The 18,158-nt window shown below is 47.7% G+C and overlaps 2 protein-coding genes across 11 annotated transcripts in view; one reads left to right on the top strand and one right to left on the bottom strand.

The window, feature by feature from the left end:
- The window catches only part of PLA2G2F (phospholipase A2 group IIF), a 137,079-nt gene that overhangs the window by 19,927 nt on the left and 98,994 nt on the right, over positions 1 to 18,158 (bottom strand). The window contains exon 3 of one of the 10 annotated variants that reach the window (XM_030913372.1): positions 5,649 to 5,924. The exons of the other annotated variants lie outside the window; for them this stretch is intronic. The gene's annotated coding sequence lies outside the window, so the exon portion shown is untranslated. The remainder of the gene's footprint in view (positions 1 to 5,648; positions 5,925 to 18,158) is intronic. 10 annotated transcript variants of the gene reach the window in all.
- PLA2G2D (phospholipase A2 group IID) lies at positions 11,135 to 18,023 on the top strand. Its single transcript, XM_010366742.2, has 4 exons — positions 11,135 to 11,236; positions 14,218 to 14,362; positions 15,081 to 15,187; positions 16,433 to 18,023. Exons 1-4 carry the CDS (start codon positions 11,149 to 11,151, stop codon positions 16,576 to 16,578), a joined length of 486 nt encoding a protein of 161 aa, XP_010365044.1. The 5' UTR covers positions 11,135 to 11,148; the 3' UTR covers positions 16,579 to 18,023.

The following is an 18,158-nucleotide window of genomic DNA, read 5'->3' as shown; positions in this document are numbered from 1 at the left end:
TGCGCCTATAGTCCCAGCTACTTGAGAATATGAGGCACTAGAGAATTGCTTGAACCCAGGAGGTGGAGGTGGAGGTTGCAGTGAGCCGAGATAACACCAGTGAACTCCAGCCTGGGTGACAGAGTGAGACTCTGTCTCAAAAAAAAAAAAAAAAAAAAAGGTAATGGGAAGACAAATCGCAGAATGGAAGAAAATATTTGCAAAGCACATATCCAATAAAGGACTTGTATTCAAGATATAGAAAACCACTGTCAATACTCATTAATAAGAAAATAAACGACCCAATACAAAAATGAGCAACAGATTTCAACAGACACTTCACCAAAGAAGGTATACAGATTGGCAAATTAGCACATAGCATCATTAGTCATCAGATAAATAAAAATTAAAAACATGAGACTCTGCTGTGCACCTGTTAGAATGCTTACAATTTAAAAAGACTGACCAAATCAAAATTTAGCGAGGGCGTAAAGCAATGGAAACTTACCTACACTTTTGGTGGGAAATGTAAAATGGTACAACCACTTTGGAAAATAGTTGGGCAATTTCTTATAAAGTTAAACATGCACTTACCATACAACACCCAGTCATTTTACTCATTGGCATTTACCCAAAAGGAAAAAAAAAAAGCATGTGTTCATACAAAGACTTACTTACAAGTGTTTATAACAGCCTCATATTCATAGTAGCCCAGAATTACAAACAACCAAGTGTCCATCAACTGAAGAAAGGAAAAACAAACTACGATGCCTCCATCCAACAAAATACCACTCAGCATTAAAATTCACGCAGCAACACGAATGAACCTCAAAAGCATTAGGCTAAATAAAAGAAGCCAGATACAAAATCCTACAAATTGTGTGATTCCATCTATTTAAGATTCTGGAGAGGGCAAAACTCACCTACAGTGACTGAAGTGGACCCGTAATTGTCACTGGTCTGTTTCTGTCACTATCATGCAAATGCTTGACAAATGTCATATATTTGTAAAAATCCATGAAACTTCAAATGGATGTATTTTATTTTATATAAATTGTATCTCAATAGATCCTGTCTCAAAAAAAAAAAGAAAAAAGTTCTAAAATTAGATTGTGGTGATGGTTGCAAAACTGTGAATCTACCAAAAAAAATTTTTTTATAAGAAACAATTTCTACATTTATAACAAAAATATTTAGATAATGACCATTTCACCAAATATTTCCTAATCATTAAGCTGTTAACTCTGGAGAGGGAAGCATCAAATGTCATTTTATGTGTTATGGAGTTGTTTTATGGAGGTGGAAACTGAGGCAGCAAGCTGGCAAGCCATGTGTCTCAGCCCCATGAACCAGGTAAGATCCGACTATAGGCGGCTCCCTGAGGACCAGGCCAGTCCCTCTGAGCAGGTCTCTGTCCTGCAGGGATCGTGTGTGCATACCTGGGGTCCAGCCAGAGGGGAGCAGACAGAAGAAAGAGAGCAATGACCTACCGGCTGCTCACCTCCTCCAGGAAGTCTACCGTGTATTCATTATTTTCTCTGGCCTCTCTTAACACCTGTATTAGTTTTCCAGCACCGCCATAACAAAGTCCCACAAACTGGGTGGCTTACACAATAAAAATTTATTTTCTCACAGTTCTGGAGGCCGGGTGTCTGAGAGGAAGGTGTCATTGGGGCTGGTTCCTTCTGAGGCTTCTCTCCAAGCTTGTTGATGGCCACTTTCTCCCTGTGTCTTCACGTGATCTTTTCTGTGTGCCTGTCTATGTCCTGATCTCTTCTTCTCATTAGGACCCCAGTTATATTGGATTAGGGCCCACGCTAGTAACTTCATTTTAACTTAATCACCTCTTCAAAGGCCCTATCTCCAAATACAGTCACATTCTGAAGTATTGGGGGTTAGGACTTGAACACATCGATTTGGAGTGGGGGACACATGGGCTGTGGTACTGCCCATGGCAATACCATATGGCTCCTGACTGTGGGCCTCTTGGGGGGAAAAATTAGACTTAAGGTGAGAAGAATGGGTTCTGGTCAGTCCTTGGTTAGAGACCCTTCTTTTTGGGATATCAAAAATGTTCTAGGCCTGATGTGTTGGCTCACACCTATAATCTCAGCACTTTGGGAGGTCGAGGCAGATGAATTGCCTGAGCCCAGGAGTTCAAGACTGGCCTGGGCAACATGGCAAAACCCCATCTCTACAAAAAATACAAAAATTAGCTGGGTGTGGTGGTGCATGCCTGTAGTACCAGCTACTTGGGAAGCTGAGATGGGAGGATTGCTTGAGCCCAGGAGGTTGAGGCTGCAGTGACCCGAGATTGCACCACTGTACGGCAGCCTGGGTGACAGAGTGAGATGCTGTCTCAACAAAAAAGAAAAAGAAAAAAATTCTAAAATTAGATTGTGGTGATGGTTGTGAAACTGTGAATCTGCAAAAAAAAAAAAAAAAAAAAATCCAAAAACCAAAAATCAAAAAACAAACAAAACCAACAACATTGAATTATACACTTGAGTGAATATATCAATAAAGCTGTTTTTTTGTTTGTTTGTTTGTTTGGGTTTTTTTTTGAGACAGAGTTTCGCTGTTGTTGCCCAGGCTGGAGTGCAGTGGCGCAATCTCAACTCACTGCAACCTCAGCCTCCCAGGTTCAAGAGATTGACCTACCTCAGCCTCCCGAATAGCTGGGACTACAGGTGTGCACCATCACACCCAGTTAATTTTTGTATTTTTAGTAGAGATGGGGTTTCACCAAGTTGGCCAGGATGGTCTCGATCTCTTGACCTTGTGATCCACCTGCCTCAGCCTCCCAAAGTGCTGGGATTACAGGTGTGAGCCACCACGCCTGGCTGATAAAGCTGTTTTTAAAAACAGATGATATGACTCAGCCTGAAAAATGAAGGAAATTCTGACGTATGCTACAACACAGATGAACTTTGCAAACACTGTGCTAAATGAAAGAAGCCAGGTAGAAAAGAAGAAATGCTGTATGATTTCACTTATGTGAGGTACTTAGTCAAATTCATAAAGACAGCAAGTAGACCCTGCAGAGCCCCACCAACCTCATCTGCACTTGGAAAAAACAGTGCCCAAAATATAAAATGTGCTTCGAGGAGCGAGAAAGATAGAAGGTTCTGTGTGTGCCCAAGTGCTATTATTTCCTGTGGAGAGGATGGTGGACCCTTCCAGGCTAACCCTTGTGCCACATCTCATGAGGCTGTGAGCCCCTGTGGGATCCTATTAACAGGGAGAAATGGCTCTGTCCCACCCACATAAGTCAGCCCACCGGCCCTCCCAAAATAATGCCTTGCCATGTCAGCTGAGCATCTCCAGAAGCGTCTCGGGAGCCCCAGCTGCTTGTATCCCTCTACTCTGCTCCCCTGCTCCCAGCGTTGACATCCACTCACAGCTACTCATGGAAGCCTTGGCACCCACAGAGATTGGGCCTACCCCAGGGTGCTGACCTTAGATTCCCTCAAAGCTGGAGACTATTGAGGTGCCAGGAAAGTTGCCTTGCCTTCCAGTGTCAGAGCCATACCATGCTCTGCACAGAAAAGGTGCGTGCCCCCAGTCCCATCCCACACCACAGTGACACTCTATCACCTGTGCCTTGCATAGCCCCTCTTGGTGACCAGAGGGGTGCCAGGAGGTTCTACAGGGTTCTCGCGGCAGGACTCAGGCCAAACCCACTAGACGATTATCTTGCTGTCCACAGTCAGCCCTCCATTCCAACTCCTCAGGCAGGGCAACCCACTTCCATGCAAATCAGTGTGAGCCTCGCACCTGCACCCACCAGACAGGCCACAAACTGTCTGCACTGCCCAGGTCTCAATCAGTTGGAAAAGTGTCTGGTCACTCTGAGGACACTGTAAGTTCCTGGTGGGCAGGGCCTTGTCTTGCTCCTTCATCTCTGCTCCCTGCACAGTGTGCTGAGTCTGGCTAGGGCTGCCACAGGGTAGGTGCTCAGGAATGTTTGTGGAGTGGAATCATGTGCTGGGCTCCTGTGGGGCTTCCTGGAACTGTGCTGTTTGCCTCCCATGAGCTAATACTAATAACACCACCACCCACTACCATTATTGAGTGTTTCTTCGGCACGAAGCACATTACCAACTGCCGTGCATGCCCTACGTCTAGGAATCCTCATGACAATCCAACTAGCTGGATATTATCAGTTTTCCCTGCCCCATGTAACAGATGACAAAACAGAGCGGGAGTCAGGATCCATGTCAGGTCTGTCTGACCCCCAGGCCTCCTTCTGGATGCCCAGACTCTGCGGCCTCCCACCAGATGTGACCTTTATGAAGCAGCTGGGGGCTGGGCTGGGTCTAAACACAGGAAAGAACCTTCCAGTAATGACCGTCTGGAAGCTGCTGGGCATGGGGATTTCAAATGATTTTAAAAGTGCCTTCTCGTGACCACTGGCCTGGGAATCCCCCCATTGCATGTGACCAGCTTTGTGTTATTCTGAAACAAGACTCTGGGCTTGAGGTGCAGAAAGAGGGCAGTTTGCCCTGCCCCTTGCCTGAGTTTGAACCCTAGACTTTTTCCTCCTATGATTGGCCACTTACCATGTGACAATCATGCTACCTGTAATCATGACAACAGGCCTAAAGGAGATGCATCACTGGTGCCATTTTCCAGATGGGAAACTGACGCTCAGAGAGATGAAGCACTTGGATCAAAGTAACACAGTTATTAAGCTAGAAGCCAAAGACAGAGCTTTCTGATATCAAAGCTGGGGCTTTCTTTCTACTACATGACCTTGGTTGTTCATAATCTGGAGGGATATCTGATAATCCGGAAGGGTGTCCAAAGGACTTCCTGCTGAAGTTTGAACCTAATTTTTTAAGAGACAGGGTCTCAGCTGTCACCCAGGCTGGGGTGCTGTGGTGCAATCACAGCTCACTAAGCCTCGAACTCCTGGGCTCCAGGGATCCTCCTGCTTCAGCCTCCTGAGTAGCTGGGACTGCAGGTGCAAGCCACCCTGCCTGGCTAATTTTTATTTTTTATAGAGATAAGGTCTGGCTATGTTGCCAAGGGTGGTCTCAAACTCCTGGCCTCAAGTGATCCTCCTGCCTCAGCCTCCCAAAGTGCTAGGATTACAGGCACTACAAAAAGAAATTAAACCATCATCATCTTCCTCATTGTTATCATTTAAATGCATGGAAATGTAACATACATCCAAGAAAATGCACAAACCTTAGTGAACAGCAGGATGAATTATTGCAATGTGAACACACCCATGTAACCAACACCAAACAGACAACATCAGCAGCACCCCCTGAAGGAAGACCTCTAGTAACCCCCTCTAATCAGCATGTATAGCTGTGGGGAACTGCTGCCCTGACTTGTGAAATCACACATGAGCTTGACTGTTGTGGAACGCCGTGGCCATGGAGTCTCTCTCACATGCTGTGCTCTTTTGTGTCCGGCTTTATGTTTCGTTCTATGCTTGTGGGATTCATCCATGTCCTCGTGTGTCACTGTGGTTTGTTGACATGACTCTACCGCCACAGGTCTCTCCATTCTGCTGTTGACAGGCGTTTGGGGGGATTTCAGTTGTTTAACCCACTTCCTTTGGTTCAGATGAAGAAAAGTGGGTCACTCTCCCACAAAAGTTAATCTCTCCCTCCTCCCTCTTCCCTGCCCTGGGGCAGCCCTTCTCCTTTGCTTACCTCTGATCCTGCAAACCTTTGGGAACTTGGAGCTTCGTTTCAGATACGCTCTGGCAGGCTTTCCTGGTGGATGGAATCCAGGCAATGGGACTCTTCTGGTCAATAGGGCTTTGTAGGGGAGGTCTCCTGCCATGGGCTGAGAGGATATGCTGTCACCTCGTGCGGGTATTCTTAGGAAGTGAGAAAGAGGGTCCACTTTCTTCTGGTACGCAGTGAGAGTGGGGGCAGCCGATTTCTAGACTCTGCCAGCTCTTCTGGCTTCCACGACTGTCTGTGCTGGGCGGGTAAGAGAATTCGTATGGCAGAGCTCCAAGATACAGTGACTCATCCGTGGAATGGAGATTATGACAGTACCTACTTAGATGTATTATATGTGGAGTTCTTAGGGCAGTACCCCCAACACAGTAAGGCGGGCTCCAGCAGAGCTGTGGTATAACCCAAACTCTGCCGTGTACCTGCTGTGTGACCCTGCTAACCTCTCTGAGCTCCAGCTTCCTCACCTGTAATATGGGAATAGCAGTGTCTTCTTCGTGGCTGTGAAAATCAAACGAGCTAAGAACTCAGGGCCTGATACACAGTAGAAACTCAGTTGGCAGTAGCTATTTTTAATAGAGTTTCCCCTCCCAGCATCTGATAGCCTTCCTGCTCCCTTCCATCCTCCACCTTGAGAGCTTGCCAGGTTGTGGCCTAACAGTATCATCAATGTTTTTCTGACTGTTGCCAGGGAAGTAAAAACACACAGACTTGCTGATGTCCCAAGAAACAACCAGGCCCAATAGATACTAAGACCTGCTGATGGGCAGAAGCAAGGGGGTTTCAAATTCACATAGATTTTCAGAGAAAGAAAAAGGCATGAAAACCTTTATATATTCATACTCATTGTTAATTATTCAAATGCAAATTATATAATGCCTCTTTTACTTGAGACAGGGTATCGCTCTGTCACCTAGGCCGAACGAAGTGCAGTGGCATGATCGTGGCTCACTACAGCCTCAAACTCCTGGGATCAAGCAATCCTTCCGCCTTAGCCTCCTGAGTAGCTGAGGCTACAAACCCACATCACCATTCTCCTCCTCCTCCTCCTCCTCCTCCTCCTCCTCCTCCTTCCTCTTCCTCTTCCTCTTCCTCTTCTTCTTCTTCTTCTAGAGATAGGGTGTCACTCTGTCACCTAGGCTGGAGTGCAATGATTCGATCTCGGCTCACTAAAGCTTTGACCTCCTGGGCTCAAGTGATCCACCCACCTCAGCCTCTCAAGTAGCTGGGATTACAGGCACACAAGACCATGCCTGGCTAATTTTTGTACTTTCGTAGAAACAGGTTTCACCATATTGGCCAGGCTGGTCTCGAATTCCTGGTCTCAAACAATCTGCCCACCTCGGTTTCCCAAAGTTCTGGGATTATAGGCATGAGCCACCACGTCCGACCTCCCAGCTAACTTTTAAATTTTTAGTGGAAATGGGGTTTCACCATGTTGCCCAGGCTGGTCTTGAACTCCTGGGCTCAAGATCCACCCATCTCAGCCTCCTAAAGTGCTGGGATTACAGGTGTGAGCCACCACACCCAGCCTCCAAAAATCTTTATGTCTTCTGACCCAGAAATTTCACTTCTGGAAATCTATACTAAAGAAACCATCAAACAATAGAAAAATGCCCAGTAATGACACAAACGATGGAAGTAGTAGATGGAGGACATTGAAAGTTAAAACTACAGTTGTTCTCCTTTATCTTCAGGGGGTACGTTCTAAGACCCCCAGTGGCTGTCTGAAAGAATGGATAGGACCCAACCCTATATAGACTATGCTTTTTCATATATGAGCCATACAAATCTATGGTAAAGTTTAATTTATAAATTAGGCATGGTAAGAGATTAATAACAACAACTAATGATAAAATAGAACAATTATGACAATATGCTATAATAAAAGTTACGTGAATGTGGTCTCTCTGTCTCGCAAAATATCTCAGTGTCATGGCTGGGCGCGGTGGCTCATGCCTGTAATCCCAGCACTTTGGGAGATCAAGGTGGGCAGATCATGAGGTCAGGAGTTCGAGACCCTCCTGACCAACATGGTGAGACCCTGTCTCTACTAAAAATACAAAAATTAGCTGGGCGTGATGGCGCGTGCCTGTAGTCCCAGCTACTCAGGGGACTGAGGCAGAAGAATTGCTTGAACCTGGGAGGCGGACGTTGCAGTGAGCCAAGACTACACTGCACTCCAGCCTGGTGACAGAGAGAGACTCCATCTCAAACAAGCAAACACACACACACAAAAAAAACCTCAGTGACCTGTACACCATAGGTCACTGAAACCATGGAAAGAGAAACTGCCAGGAAACTGATAAGGGGGAACTACTGTAGATTCTCTATGTTTAAGGATATAAAAGAAGCCAGGGACAGTGGCTGACGCCTGTAATCTCAGCACTTTGGGAGGCCAAGGTGGGTTGATACCTGAGGTCAGGAGTTCGAGATCAGCCTGGCCAACATAATAAAACCCCCATCTCTACTAAAAATACAAAAATTAGCCAGGCATAGTGGTGCATGCCTATAGTCTCTGCTACTCAGGAGGCTGAGGCAGGAGGATTGCTTGAACCTGGGAGGTGGAGGTTGCAGTGAGCCGAGATCGCACCATTGCACTCCAGCCTGGGTGACAGAGCAAGACTCCATCTCAAAAAAAAATTTTAAAATTTAAAAAAAAGAAAGAAAGATTAAGCATGTTAAGTAGAAGCACGGAAAATACTTAAAAGACCCAGATCAAATTTATAGAGGGACCAAATGCACTGAGATGGGAAAAAAACAATGGATAGGATGAACGGCAGATCGGAGAATACAGAAGAAAAGGTTAGTTACTCCACTTATTTTAAGCAGTGATGATGAGAATGATCATAAGGAGGAGGAGGAGAATGATGGGGGTCACTGCAGCTGACATTTATTGGTCTCTAGCTGTGGACCAAACCCTGTTCATCTTTTCATCCTCACAGTAACCCTGTGAAGTAGGTACTGTCATCAGCCCTGTCTTACACAGGAGCAAGAGGAAGACACAGAGCTAATAATCAGCTTGCTCCAAGTTAAGCAGCCAGATGTCAGGGAGGCCAGGCTGTTAACCTAGGCAGTCTGGGTTTGAATCCCATCTCCCCAGTCCTCTTAACCTCCAGGTGTGTTGTGGTTACTGTAATGGCATTCCCTGGATCGGTGAGACTTGGTGCTATGTGCTTTATGGACGTTATCTCTAAATCTCACAGCCATCAGGGAAGGGAGATGCTGACCCCATTTTTCAGATGAAGAAACCAAGGCTCCTGGAGGTGAAGTAATTTGCCCAGGGTCCCACAGTTGGTAGGAGAAGGGGCCAGGATTTGAACCAGATCTGTCTGATCCTAAACCTTGCTTGTTGGATGTGCCCTGGGGCTTCTGGAGGTGTCCGAGATAACTCTGAAGATGGGGCTTTTGAGGATGCTTTGTAGCATCAATGTCGTGCCTTCTCTCCCTTTAGGGAAAAGGCTTCTGGAATCAACAAAGGGCTTGTGGCTGCTTTTGCTCTCATCCTTCCATACCAGATGGAGGGTGGCGTGGGTTCTGACAGGCAGCCACATGGCCCACCAAGAGTCCCTGTCTAGAGGATTGTCTATAGCGTAAGACACCACACTGGTAAGTGCACAAGGGAAGGACTATTGAGCCTACATGGGAGGGGGTGCACCAAAAAATGTGCCAGAGACATCTACGTTGCTTGCTGTTGAATTATTTTGCATGTAGATTGTTGACACACATATGAGCTGGTCAGCTGGTTGACTGAGTCAAGGAACAAAGGCAATAATCAGATTTAAAAGGGAGGGAAGAGAAGAGAGAAGAGAGAGAGAGAGAGAGGGAAGCTCCTAGCAGTGGCTGTTGCTGGCATATTCTTTCGGATGAGCTTTTATGCTGGCAGCAGAGGTCAGCCTGGGCATTCTGTCCTTAGACAGCCATCTAACAGGCATCAAAGCAAAACAGTTTCTGCTGTGTGGGAACAAGGTTCTCGGTGGAACCCTGGTGGTTGACCATCTCTGTGCAATGGCCGTGCATGTCCTCCCATCAGCTCCTCCACCCAGTTTGGGCTGGCTCCACCCCGTTTGCCTCATTAAGATTCTCACGTATAAACTGGGGCAGACCTTCTGCAGGGTAAGTTGTCAACACACATCAATTGCCTGCCTTCAAATTGTGTGTGTGCTTTGACTCAGTGAGTCCGCATTAGGAGTAGATCCTGTGGAAGCAATTCTGGACATGAACTGACTGAAATTTGGCCTTCTTTCACTGTACAGTCTAGATTATTAAAAAAAATCAGAAGCCACCCATATATCCATCATTGGAGTTTCATTAGATAAACAGTATAGCACTATAATAATATATATAACAGTATAATGAAATAGGAACCTGCCTTTTTTTTTTTTTTTTTTTTTTTTTTTTGAGACGGAGTCTTTCTCTGTCGCCCAGGCTGGAGTGCAGTGGCACAATCTTGGCTCACTGCAACTTCTGCCTCTTGAGTTCAAGTAAGTTTCTGCCTCAGCCTCCCGAGTAGCTGGGATTACAGGCGCCTGCCACCACGCCCGGCTAATTTTTGTATTTTTTAGTAGAGACGGGTTTCACCACCTTGGCCAGGCTGATCTTGAACTCCTGACCTCGTGATCCACCCGCATTCGGCTCTCAAAGTGCTAGGATTACAGGCATGAGCCACCATGCCTGGCCAGGAACCTAACTTTCACAATGTTACTAGAGAGGAATATTTAATGACATAGAAATATGTGCAAGTTATATCAGCAAGTGAAAAAATAGGCTATGAAGCACTGCATGTATAACATTTTCCTAATTTGGTGAGGGAAAAGTATGAAGAGAGAGAGAGACAGAAAGAGAGACAGGCAGCAACGGGACCACAGAAGGACGTACACCAAAATGTCAATGGTGCTTAATAGGTTTACAGGTGATTTTAAGTTTATTATTTAGGTTTTCCAAATCTTCTACACTGAGTGTATGTTTCTTTTATCAAAAAGGGCGTGGAAGGGAAGCCAAGGCATGGTGCTCACACCTGTAATCCCAGCACTTTGGGAGGTTGAGGATTGTTTGAGGCCAGGAGTTCGAGAGCAGCCTGGACAACATAGTATTGTCTAAAAAAAAAAGAAAAAAGAAAAAGAAAAAAACTTGCCAGGCGTAGTGGCACACACCTGTGGTCTCAGCTACTTGGAAAGCTGAGGCAGGAGGATTGCCTGAGCCCGGGAGCTCGAGGCTACAGTGAGCTATGATCATTCTACTGCACTCCAGCCTGCATGACAGAGTGAGACTCTATCTCAAAATATACATATATATGAATATAAATAAATAAATAAAATAAATAAATAGGAAAAAATATGTTAAAAACTCCCCAGTGCCAGAAAAGTGGAAGTGAAAGAAGCGTGTGTTGCCTCCATGAGGGTAAGGGCTGGGAGGGAGGGCTGGGCAAGCCTGGGTGGGGTGCATCTGATATAAGGGGGCAGCCTGCATGAAAAGAGACTTCCAGCAGCTGCCTCTACTGCTGTCTGCTGGGATCATGGAACTTGCCCTGCTGTGTGGGCTGGTGGTGATGGCTGGTGAGTTGGGGATGGGACTCAGGCTGGGAAGGGAAGGAGGGAGGACAGTGCACCCCTATACTCTCTTTCCTAGATTAGGGGGCTGCTGCTCTGATCCCCAGGACCCTGGCCCCCACTCCCCAATCCTTCTGCCTCTCTGCAAAGAGCCTTCAGTGGCCGCCAGTCTCCTAGCATGGTAGCTTCAGCCAGAGAGCTCTGGGTGGCCAAGCTGCACTGCATGTCTCTGGACTGCTGTGAAGGTTCAAACTAGAAATCCAGAACTGAGGCCTGCTGGGCCCATGATGATGACGCTTTGGACACAGGTCACTTCACCCCTGCCTCTCCCACTGAATAAGAACAACCTGTACGAATGCATAGCACTCCATGCTTTTAGAGCTGTTTCATGTTCATGCTCTTCCTTGAACCTGGGAAGAGGGTTCCCTGGACCTTTGGTGAAGGGTGGGGCAGTTTCCATTTGATCTTAAGCAGACCAAATATAAAACGCAGTTGGTAGCAAATTGGCCTTTTTTGTCCTTAATCCATCTCAAAATTGTGATTTGGAAAAGGCTTGCATTTCAAAATATAGTTTTATATTATCTTGGGACTCTGAAATTCTCTAGAGGAACACGTCTCCAGGATTACAGCAAAAACCATTAGGAAATTTGCAATCGAGCTGCAAAAATTCATCTCTCACACGTAAAGAGGGAAGACACTGTAGAGATCAAATACATAGATGAACCTGCAGCCAAATGCAGGCCTGGTCATCTCTTGGCAGTATGACTTTAGCCAAATCGCCCCACCTTTCAATATCCTCATCTGTAAAATGGACATAACCCGCTTGGTAGGGCTGTTAGAAGGACTCTAATGAGAAAACAGATACTAAGCTTCACACACAGCACATGCATGAAAGATGGCAGTGGTATCTCCTCCTACCCGCTGTGCCCATCCCTTGGGAGAAGGAGCTTCATCCCCGTCAGTGGCAGCCAAGGGTGGGAAAAGTTACCCAGGCAAGAACTGCTGACAAGCGAAGCCAGTTCACCAACACCTCCCCAGCCACAGCTCCAGCTCTGCTTCTCAGGCTGGGTCCTCCTCACCTTAAAATTATGACAAGTAAGACCACCCGAAAGCATTCTGAATGTATTTCAAAGGTGAATATATTTCTCACATGGCAAGAAAGAGCTGCATCATTCAGGCGTGAGTTCAGTTCATGTATTTCTGAGCCCAGATGGAAAGGGCTATATTTAGGGCAAAAAATAAATAAATAAATAAGAGGACAGAGGTACCCTAAGAAAGGCAAGATTCTGAACACGGGGCTTTGGTTGATCTACAAGGTGGACTCTTCTGTTTACAGTTGGGTTCCTTATCATGGAATCTAGGAATCTCTGATGGATTGTGTACGATTCCAGAGGGCCCGGGATCCTTCACCAGTGCAGCCAAAGCTTAGCAAGGCTTCTCTTGTATATGTCTTAACAGCTAGAGCCACCATGTCAAACAGGCATGGCAACATGGACTCCCACACATCGAGGGGACACACTGGGGACATAATGGCCCAGTCACTTTCAGTTGCAGCCCAAGGCCACCGTGTGTAGTCTCACTCTTTGTCCACTGCATGAGTCCCTCCCAATCACCCTTCCCACCCCAGCGGCCCCCAATGTGGGGCTCACTCACTATTGACTTCATTTGCCTGAGGTTGGGTGCAGATTCCATAACTAGGCTCACTTGAAGATTGGCTGCCCAGCCCAGTCTCCCTGAGACTCTGGGCTCTGTCTGGACGTGTGCTGCCTGCATTCTCGAATCATCTCTTGGAGTTGCACACAGGCACAGTTCCGTTCCTTTCTGTCATCTGTTTCTCCCAACCTCCCATTTGAATTCATGGACTTAATGTATTTTATTTCTCCTAACTCAACATAATGCATTCCTCTCTTCCAGTAAAATAAATTACCCTTACTATCAATTCTAACCAGCAGTTATTATGAGTGAAATAAAATTATCCATGAAAGGCATTGATTTCTAAATCATGCTGCCTCCCAGGAGATCTACACACTCTATTACAGACTCAGATTTTTATAGGGACTGGAGATAAGAAGGGTGAGTTGGGATTATTCTTCCTGTTGTGGAGTGGGAAATCAATGCCCAGAGACAGAGAATGAAACCAGACTGTTTTAAGTGATGAGTTCTGGCTCCATTTACCAGCCCCTAAGATTTTGAGCAAGTTACTGAGCCTCAAACCGCTCATCTGTAAAATGGGGACTAAAAATAATATTCATTGTACCAATGATGGTTTTAACAAATGAATCACAAGTAAGATGATAACGTTTGAGGAAATTGACTGAGGGGTATACAGGAAACTTCTATCTTTGCAACTTTTCTGTACATCTAGAATTATTCCAAAATAAAAAGTTTATTTATTTAACAGTAATTATCTAGCCAGATGGAGTCGAGAAATCAATACACAAGAAGACCTATAGTAAGCACTCAGTAATTGTTATTTTTTCCCTTGAGACAAAGTGTCACTCTGTTGCCCAGGCTGGAGTGCAGTGGTGCAGTCTCGGCTCACTGCAGCCTCCACCTCCCTGAGCTAAGGTGACCCTCCCACCTCAGCCTCCTATGTAGCTGAGACGACAGGCGTCCACCACCATGCCCAGTTAATTTTTGTATTTTTTGTAGAGACAGGGTGTCACCATGTTTCCCAAGCTAGTCTCAAACTCCTGGGTTCAAGCAATCTGCCCACCTTGGCCTCTCAAAGCTGAGATCGTGCCACTGCACTCCAGCCTGGGCAACAGAGCGAGACTTTGTCTCCCAAAGTGCTGGGATTACAGGTGTGAGCCACTGTGCCTGGCCTGTCACTATATTTTTAATAGCGGTAGTAGATGTCATTTTATTATCATCATTATTTGAGGTCACTCATTTGGTCTGGGCAGAGCAGAGTGCCATCCTATGCCCACTGGCGCGGCCCTGAAATTCATCTCCTCTCCTCTCCTGGTTGCTGGACTGCTTGGCAGGTGTGATTCCAATCCAGGGCGGGATCCTGAACCTGAACAAGATGGTCAAGCAAGTGACTGGGAAAATGCCCATTCTCTTCTACTGGCCCTATGGCTGTTACTGCGGACTAGGAGGCAGAGGCCAGCCCAAAGATGCCACGGACTGGTAACTCCTTTCCCAGGGATGGCAATCCTATCCTGCCCCCGACTCCAGGACTCTTCTTTTCTCTCCACCCACCTATTCATTTAGTTGAGTTGAATCCATTTTGTTGAGCATCTACTATGTGCTAGAAAGTGCTGAGTGCCAATATGGTCCCAGCCCTCCCGGAGCTTGCCTTCCAGAAGGTTCCCCAGGGTCCCTGAAGGCCAGACACCCCCTTGCACTCCCATCCCCTACTCTAGTGGCAATGCCCACGTTCACTCCCCACTGCAATGGACAATGGTCTTAAAGCCCCGCCACCAACTGCCTTTTTTGCCGTTATCTCATTTGATCTTCATAATCATCCTGGGAGTCAGCTAGAGGAGCGGTGAGAGCCAGCCACTCCTGGGACACTGCCCCGATCTGCCACTTACAGGCTGTGTGACCTTGAGCAAGTGTCTTGACCTCCCCGAGTCTCAGTTTCTTCATCTCTGAAGAGGGGGTAATATGAGTACCTCCATCCCATGGTGGTTTTAAGGATTAAGAGAGAATGCATAGATAAAGCAAGTGTCTGGCACATAGGAATCGCTCAAAAAATGTTAGTCATCACGATCTTAAGGAAGACTGCAGCCCTGCAGGCCTTGACTCTTCCTAGGTGGGGACACGGGTTCTTCTCCGGTGGGGGAGCAGCCAGAGACCCCAGTAGGCTGGGGACCCATGCAGCTGTGCACCCTATCTGCTGCAGGTGCTGCCAGACCCATGACTGCTGCTATGACCACCTGAAGACCCACGGATGCCGCATCCACACGGACCATTACAGATACAGCTTTTCCCAGGGGGACATCCACTGCTGTGAGTACCCAGACCTCAGGGCTGGAGCTGGAGACCCCAGGAAGCGAGTTGTAGTCCCCTCTGCCTTCACAGTACAGCTACTTGATCTCTCTGTTTTTTCACGTGGGCCCACTGGCTGCAGTTGGGCTGTGAAGAGGCAAGAATGGGTACGGTGGTATGGAGAGGGCCCATGGGAGGTTTGACCCCTTTAGCACCTGGAATTCAGGCCCATTACCAACCAGCTTGGTGACCGCATTGCTTAACCTCCCTGAACCTCAGTATCGCCATCTGTAATCTACCCCCATTAAGTTATTGCAAGAACTAAAATGAGACAGACAGAATGAGCCTCACAGGATGCTTGCCACAATAAACTACACAGGGCTACCGATTGGCTATTCCTTTCTTCATTACCACATGGAATCACTCGGGCAGCCTGTCGAAGATCAGCAAAACCCTGATTATCTGCATTGTACAGACCAGGAAACCAAAACTATAGTGGGGAAGTGTCTGCCTCCAATTGACAGAGCCTGGGCTGGAACCCAGGGCACCTGGCCTCTGCATCCTTTCCAGCATCACAAGCATAGAAATGCAGCAGGGCCTCAGGGATGGGAATCGAAAGGTTTCATCACAGCAGCCGCTGTTCATTGAGGGCTTCATAATAGTAACAATAATATCCAACATTTATTGAGCACTTACTATAGGCTAAGTGCCTTGTCTTCTTGCTTTAACTCTCATAGCAGCCCCCTAGGCAGCTCTTACCATGATCCCCACTGCACAGATAACGAAACTGTGATCCCTCCTGCATGGAGTCTTTGCATAGACTGTTGCCACCCCACTCCCCAACTGCAGCTTCCTCCAGGAAGAGCAGACCCTTCCGATCTCAGCTCAAAAGGCTCTTCTACCCTGTTTTCTGATCTCCTAGCCCTGCATGGTTCCTCACTTTCACTTTGCATAGCTGTTTATTCCTCCCTGTGATGCTCTAATACCTGCCCCTCTCCCATGTCCCTATTGCTAAGTCCTCTCCTGCCAAGACACGGTAGGTGCTCAATAATTGTTTAATGAATGGGTGGATAAATAATTGAAGGTGCAATGGCACACAGGGAGGTCATGGTACGTGGCCAAGGTCATGCAGCTAGAATGGGGGTTGTTGGGACCGGTACCTCCATGACTGAGTAGGAACTGCACTGCCTTCAGAGGCTGCTAGACCCATACCTGGCTCTGTCTTGGGAAAGGACAGACACAGAGCTCCCACTCCTCCACCCACAGCTGACAAGGGAAGCTGGTGTGAGCAGCAGCTGTGTGCCTGTGACAAGGAGGTGGCCTTCTGCCTGAAGCGTAACCTGGACACCTACAAGAAGCGACTGCATTTCTACTGGTGGCCCCACTGCCGGGGGCAGACCCCTGGGTGCTAAAACCCATACCCTCCACCCTGTTCCTCAGCATGGAGCTCCGGCATCCCCGCTTCAGTATCTAACCTGAACCAGCCTGACTTTTCAAACACTCCGTGGGGAGGTAGTCCCAGCCTCCCCCGGAACCTCCTACCAATGCCTTCTAACCTTCTGAAGCTTTCCGAATCCTCCCAGTTGAGGCAGCAGCTGTGTCCTCTGGGGTGGATGGGAATCTTGGGAGAAGCCCAAGCAAGGGAGCCCTCAGAGATGGTGTTTGGACCAAAGCATCGGGGTGGGGGGAGAGGTCTGCCACTGTCCCTCACCTGCTGTCTCCCCGGTCCTTTCTCATCCCCTCCAATATAGTCTCGGAGCTACAACCAGGAGCAGCCACTTTAAAGGGCAATATTGATTTTTCTGTCCATGTGACTCTCTCTCTTAAAACCTCAAGGAAAGCCTCTCACAGACGTTGGGGACCCCGCACAGTCCGGCCATGTGACCCTCTCCCCAGGCAAGCTCTGAAGTCCCTGCAGGTGCAGGCCATGCCTGTCTTAAACTCAGTTGCATCCCTGGTGCCCAAAGCAACGCTCAGAACCAAGGAGCTCCGTAAATCCCTCTTGGGTGAAGCGCTAGACAAAGCCGCCAGCTCATATGGCTCCGGGCACCAGAGCCTTGAGTACTTTCTCCTGACTTCAGGCATTGGCTCAGGGTGAATTACAAGGGGCTACTGAATGGCTATTACTTTCATCACGACTGATCCCCACCTCCTCGGGGTCAAAGGGCTACTTTCTGGAAGTCTTCCCGGGCTGAATCCTCCTCCCTGACTGCAAGGGCTCACTCCCTCCTCCAAGCTCCCACAATGCTTCATGACTCTGCCGCTTACCAAGCTTGGCCTAGAGTGGCAAATGGAACTTCTCTGATCTCCCCCAACGAAACTGGAGCCCTGAAGGACGGAGGCCATGTCTGTACCATCTCTGTTTCCCCTGTTTTCCCACATACTGGGTGCTCAATTCATGCCTGTGAATGGAGTGAACCCATAATGGATACACAGGGGTTGCAGCAGATGGTGTGGGTACCCCACCCAGATTCCCTCCAGGCCCAAGGTCCCTCTCCCTGAGTGAGGCCAGGTGTTGGCAGCCAACTGCTCCAATATGCCTCCTTCTCTTAAATATTGCCCTGGTCTACAGGGAGCTGCCTGCCCTCCGCCCCACCTCTCCCACCAAGAGGCCACCTGTCACTCATGGCCAGGAGAATCAGACACTATGGAAGGTACAACTGCCAGCTCCCCTGCCTCTGTGAAGGATTGTGTGGGCGGAACAACACTCTCGAATTCCTCCTGGGATCGGGCTGAGGCCAGGCCTCTCCTGGAACCACCTCTCTGCTTGGTCAGACCCCATGGCCTATTCAGTTTTCCTGGTTCCCTCACAGGTTTCTCCAGAAAGTACTCCTTCAGTAAAGTGTTTGCACAAGAATCCTTGTCTAAGGCTCTGTTTCTAAGGAAAGAGACTGAAGAGGGATAACTTTTTCCTGTGAGGACTCCCAATCTGCCATTTGTGTGTGGTTAGCTGTTTCCAGCCAGGGGGCTGAGGCACCTGCCTTCGCCCACA

Source organism: Rhinopithecus roxellana, chromosome 12 (assembly GCF_007565055.1).
Source record: "Rhinopithecus roxellana isolate Shanxi Qingling chromosome 12, ASM756505v1, whole genome shotgun sequence".
In the NCBI taxonomy this organism is placed as follows: domain Eukaryota; kingdom Metazoa; phylum Chordata; class Mammalia; order Primates; family Cercopithecidae; genus Rhinopithecus; species Rhinopithecus roxellana.
This window is presented reverse-complemented; position numbering and strand designations above follow the sequence as displayed.

Coding starts and splice junctions, on each gene's coding strand:
- PLA2G2D (XM_010366742.2), top strand. CDS start 11,149: ATGAAAAGAGACTTCCAGCAGCTGCCTCTACTGCTGTCTGCTGGGATC. Junction 14,363..15,080: donor CCCAAAGATGCCACGGACTG/GTAACTCCTTTC, acceptor TATCTGCTGCAG/GTGCTGCCAGACCCATGACT. Junction 15,188..16,432: donor CCAGGGGGACATCCACTGCT/GTGAGTACCCAG, acceptor CTCCACCCACAG/CTGACAAGGGAAGCTGGTGT.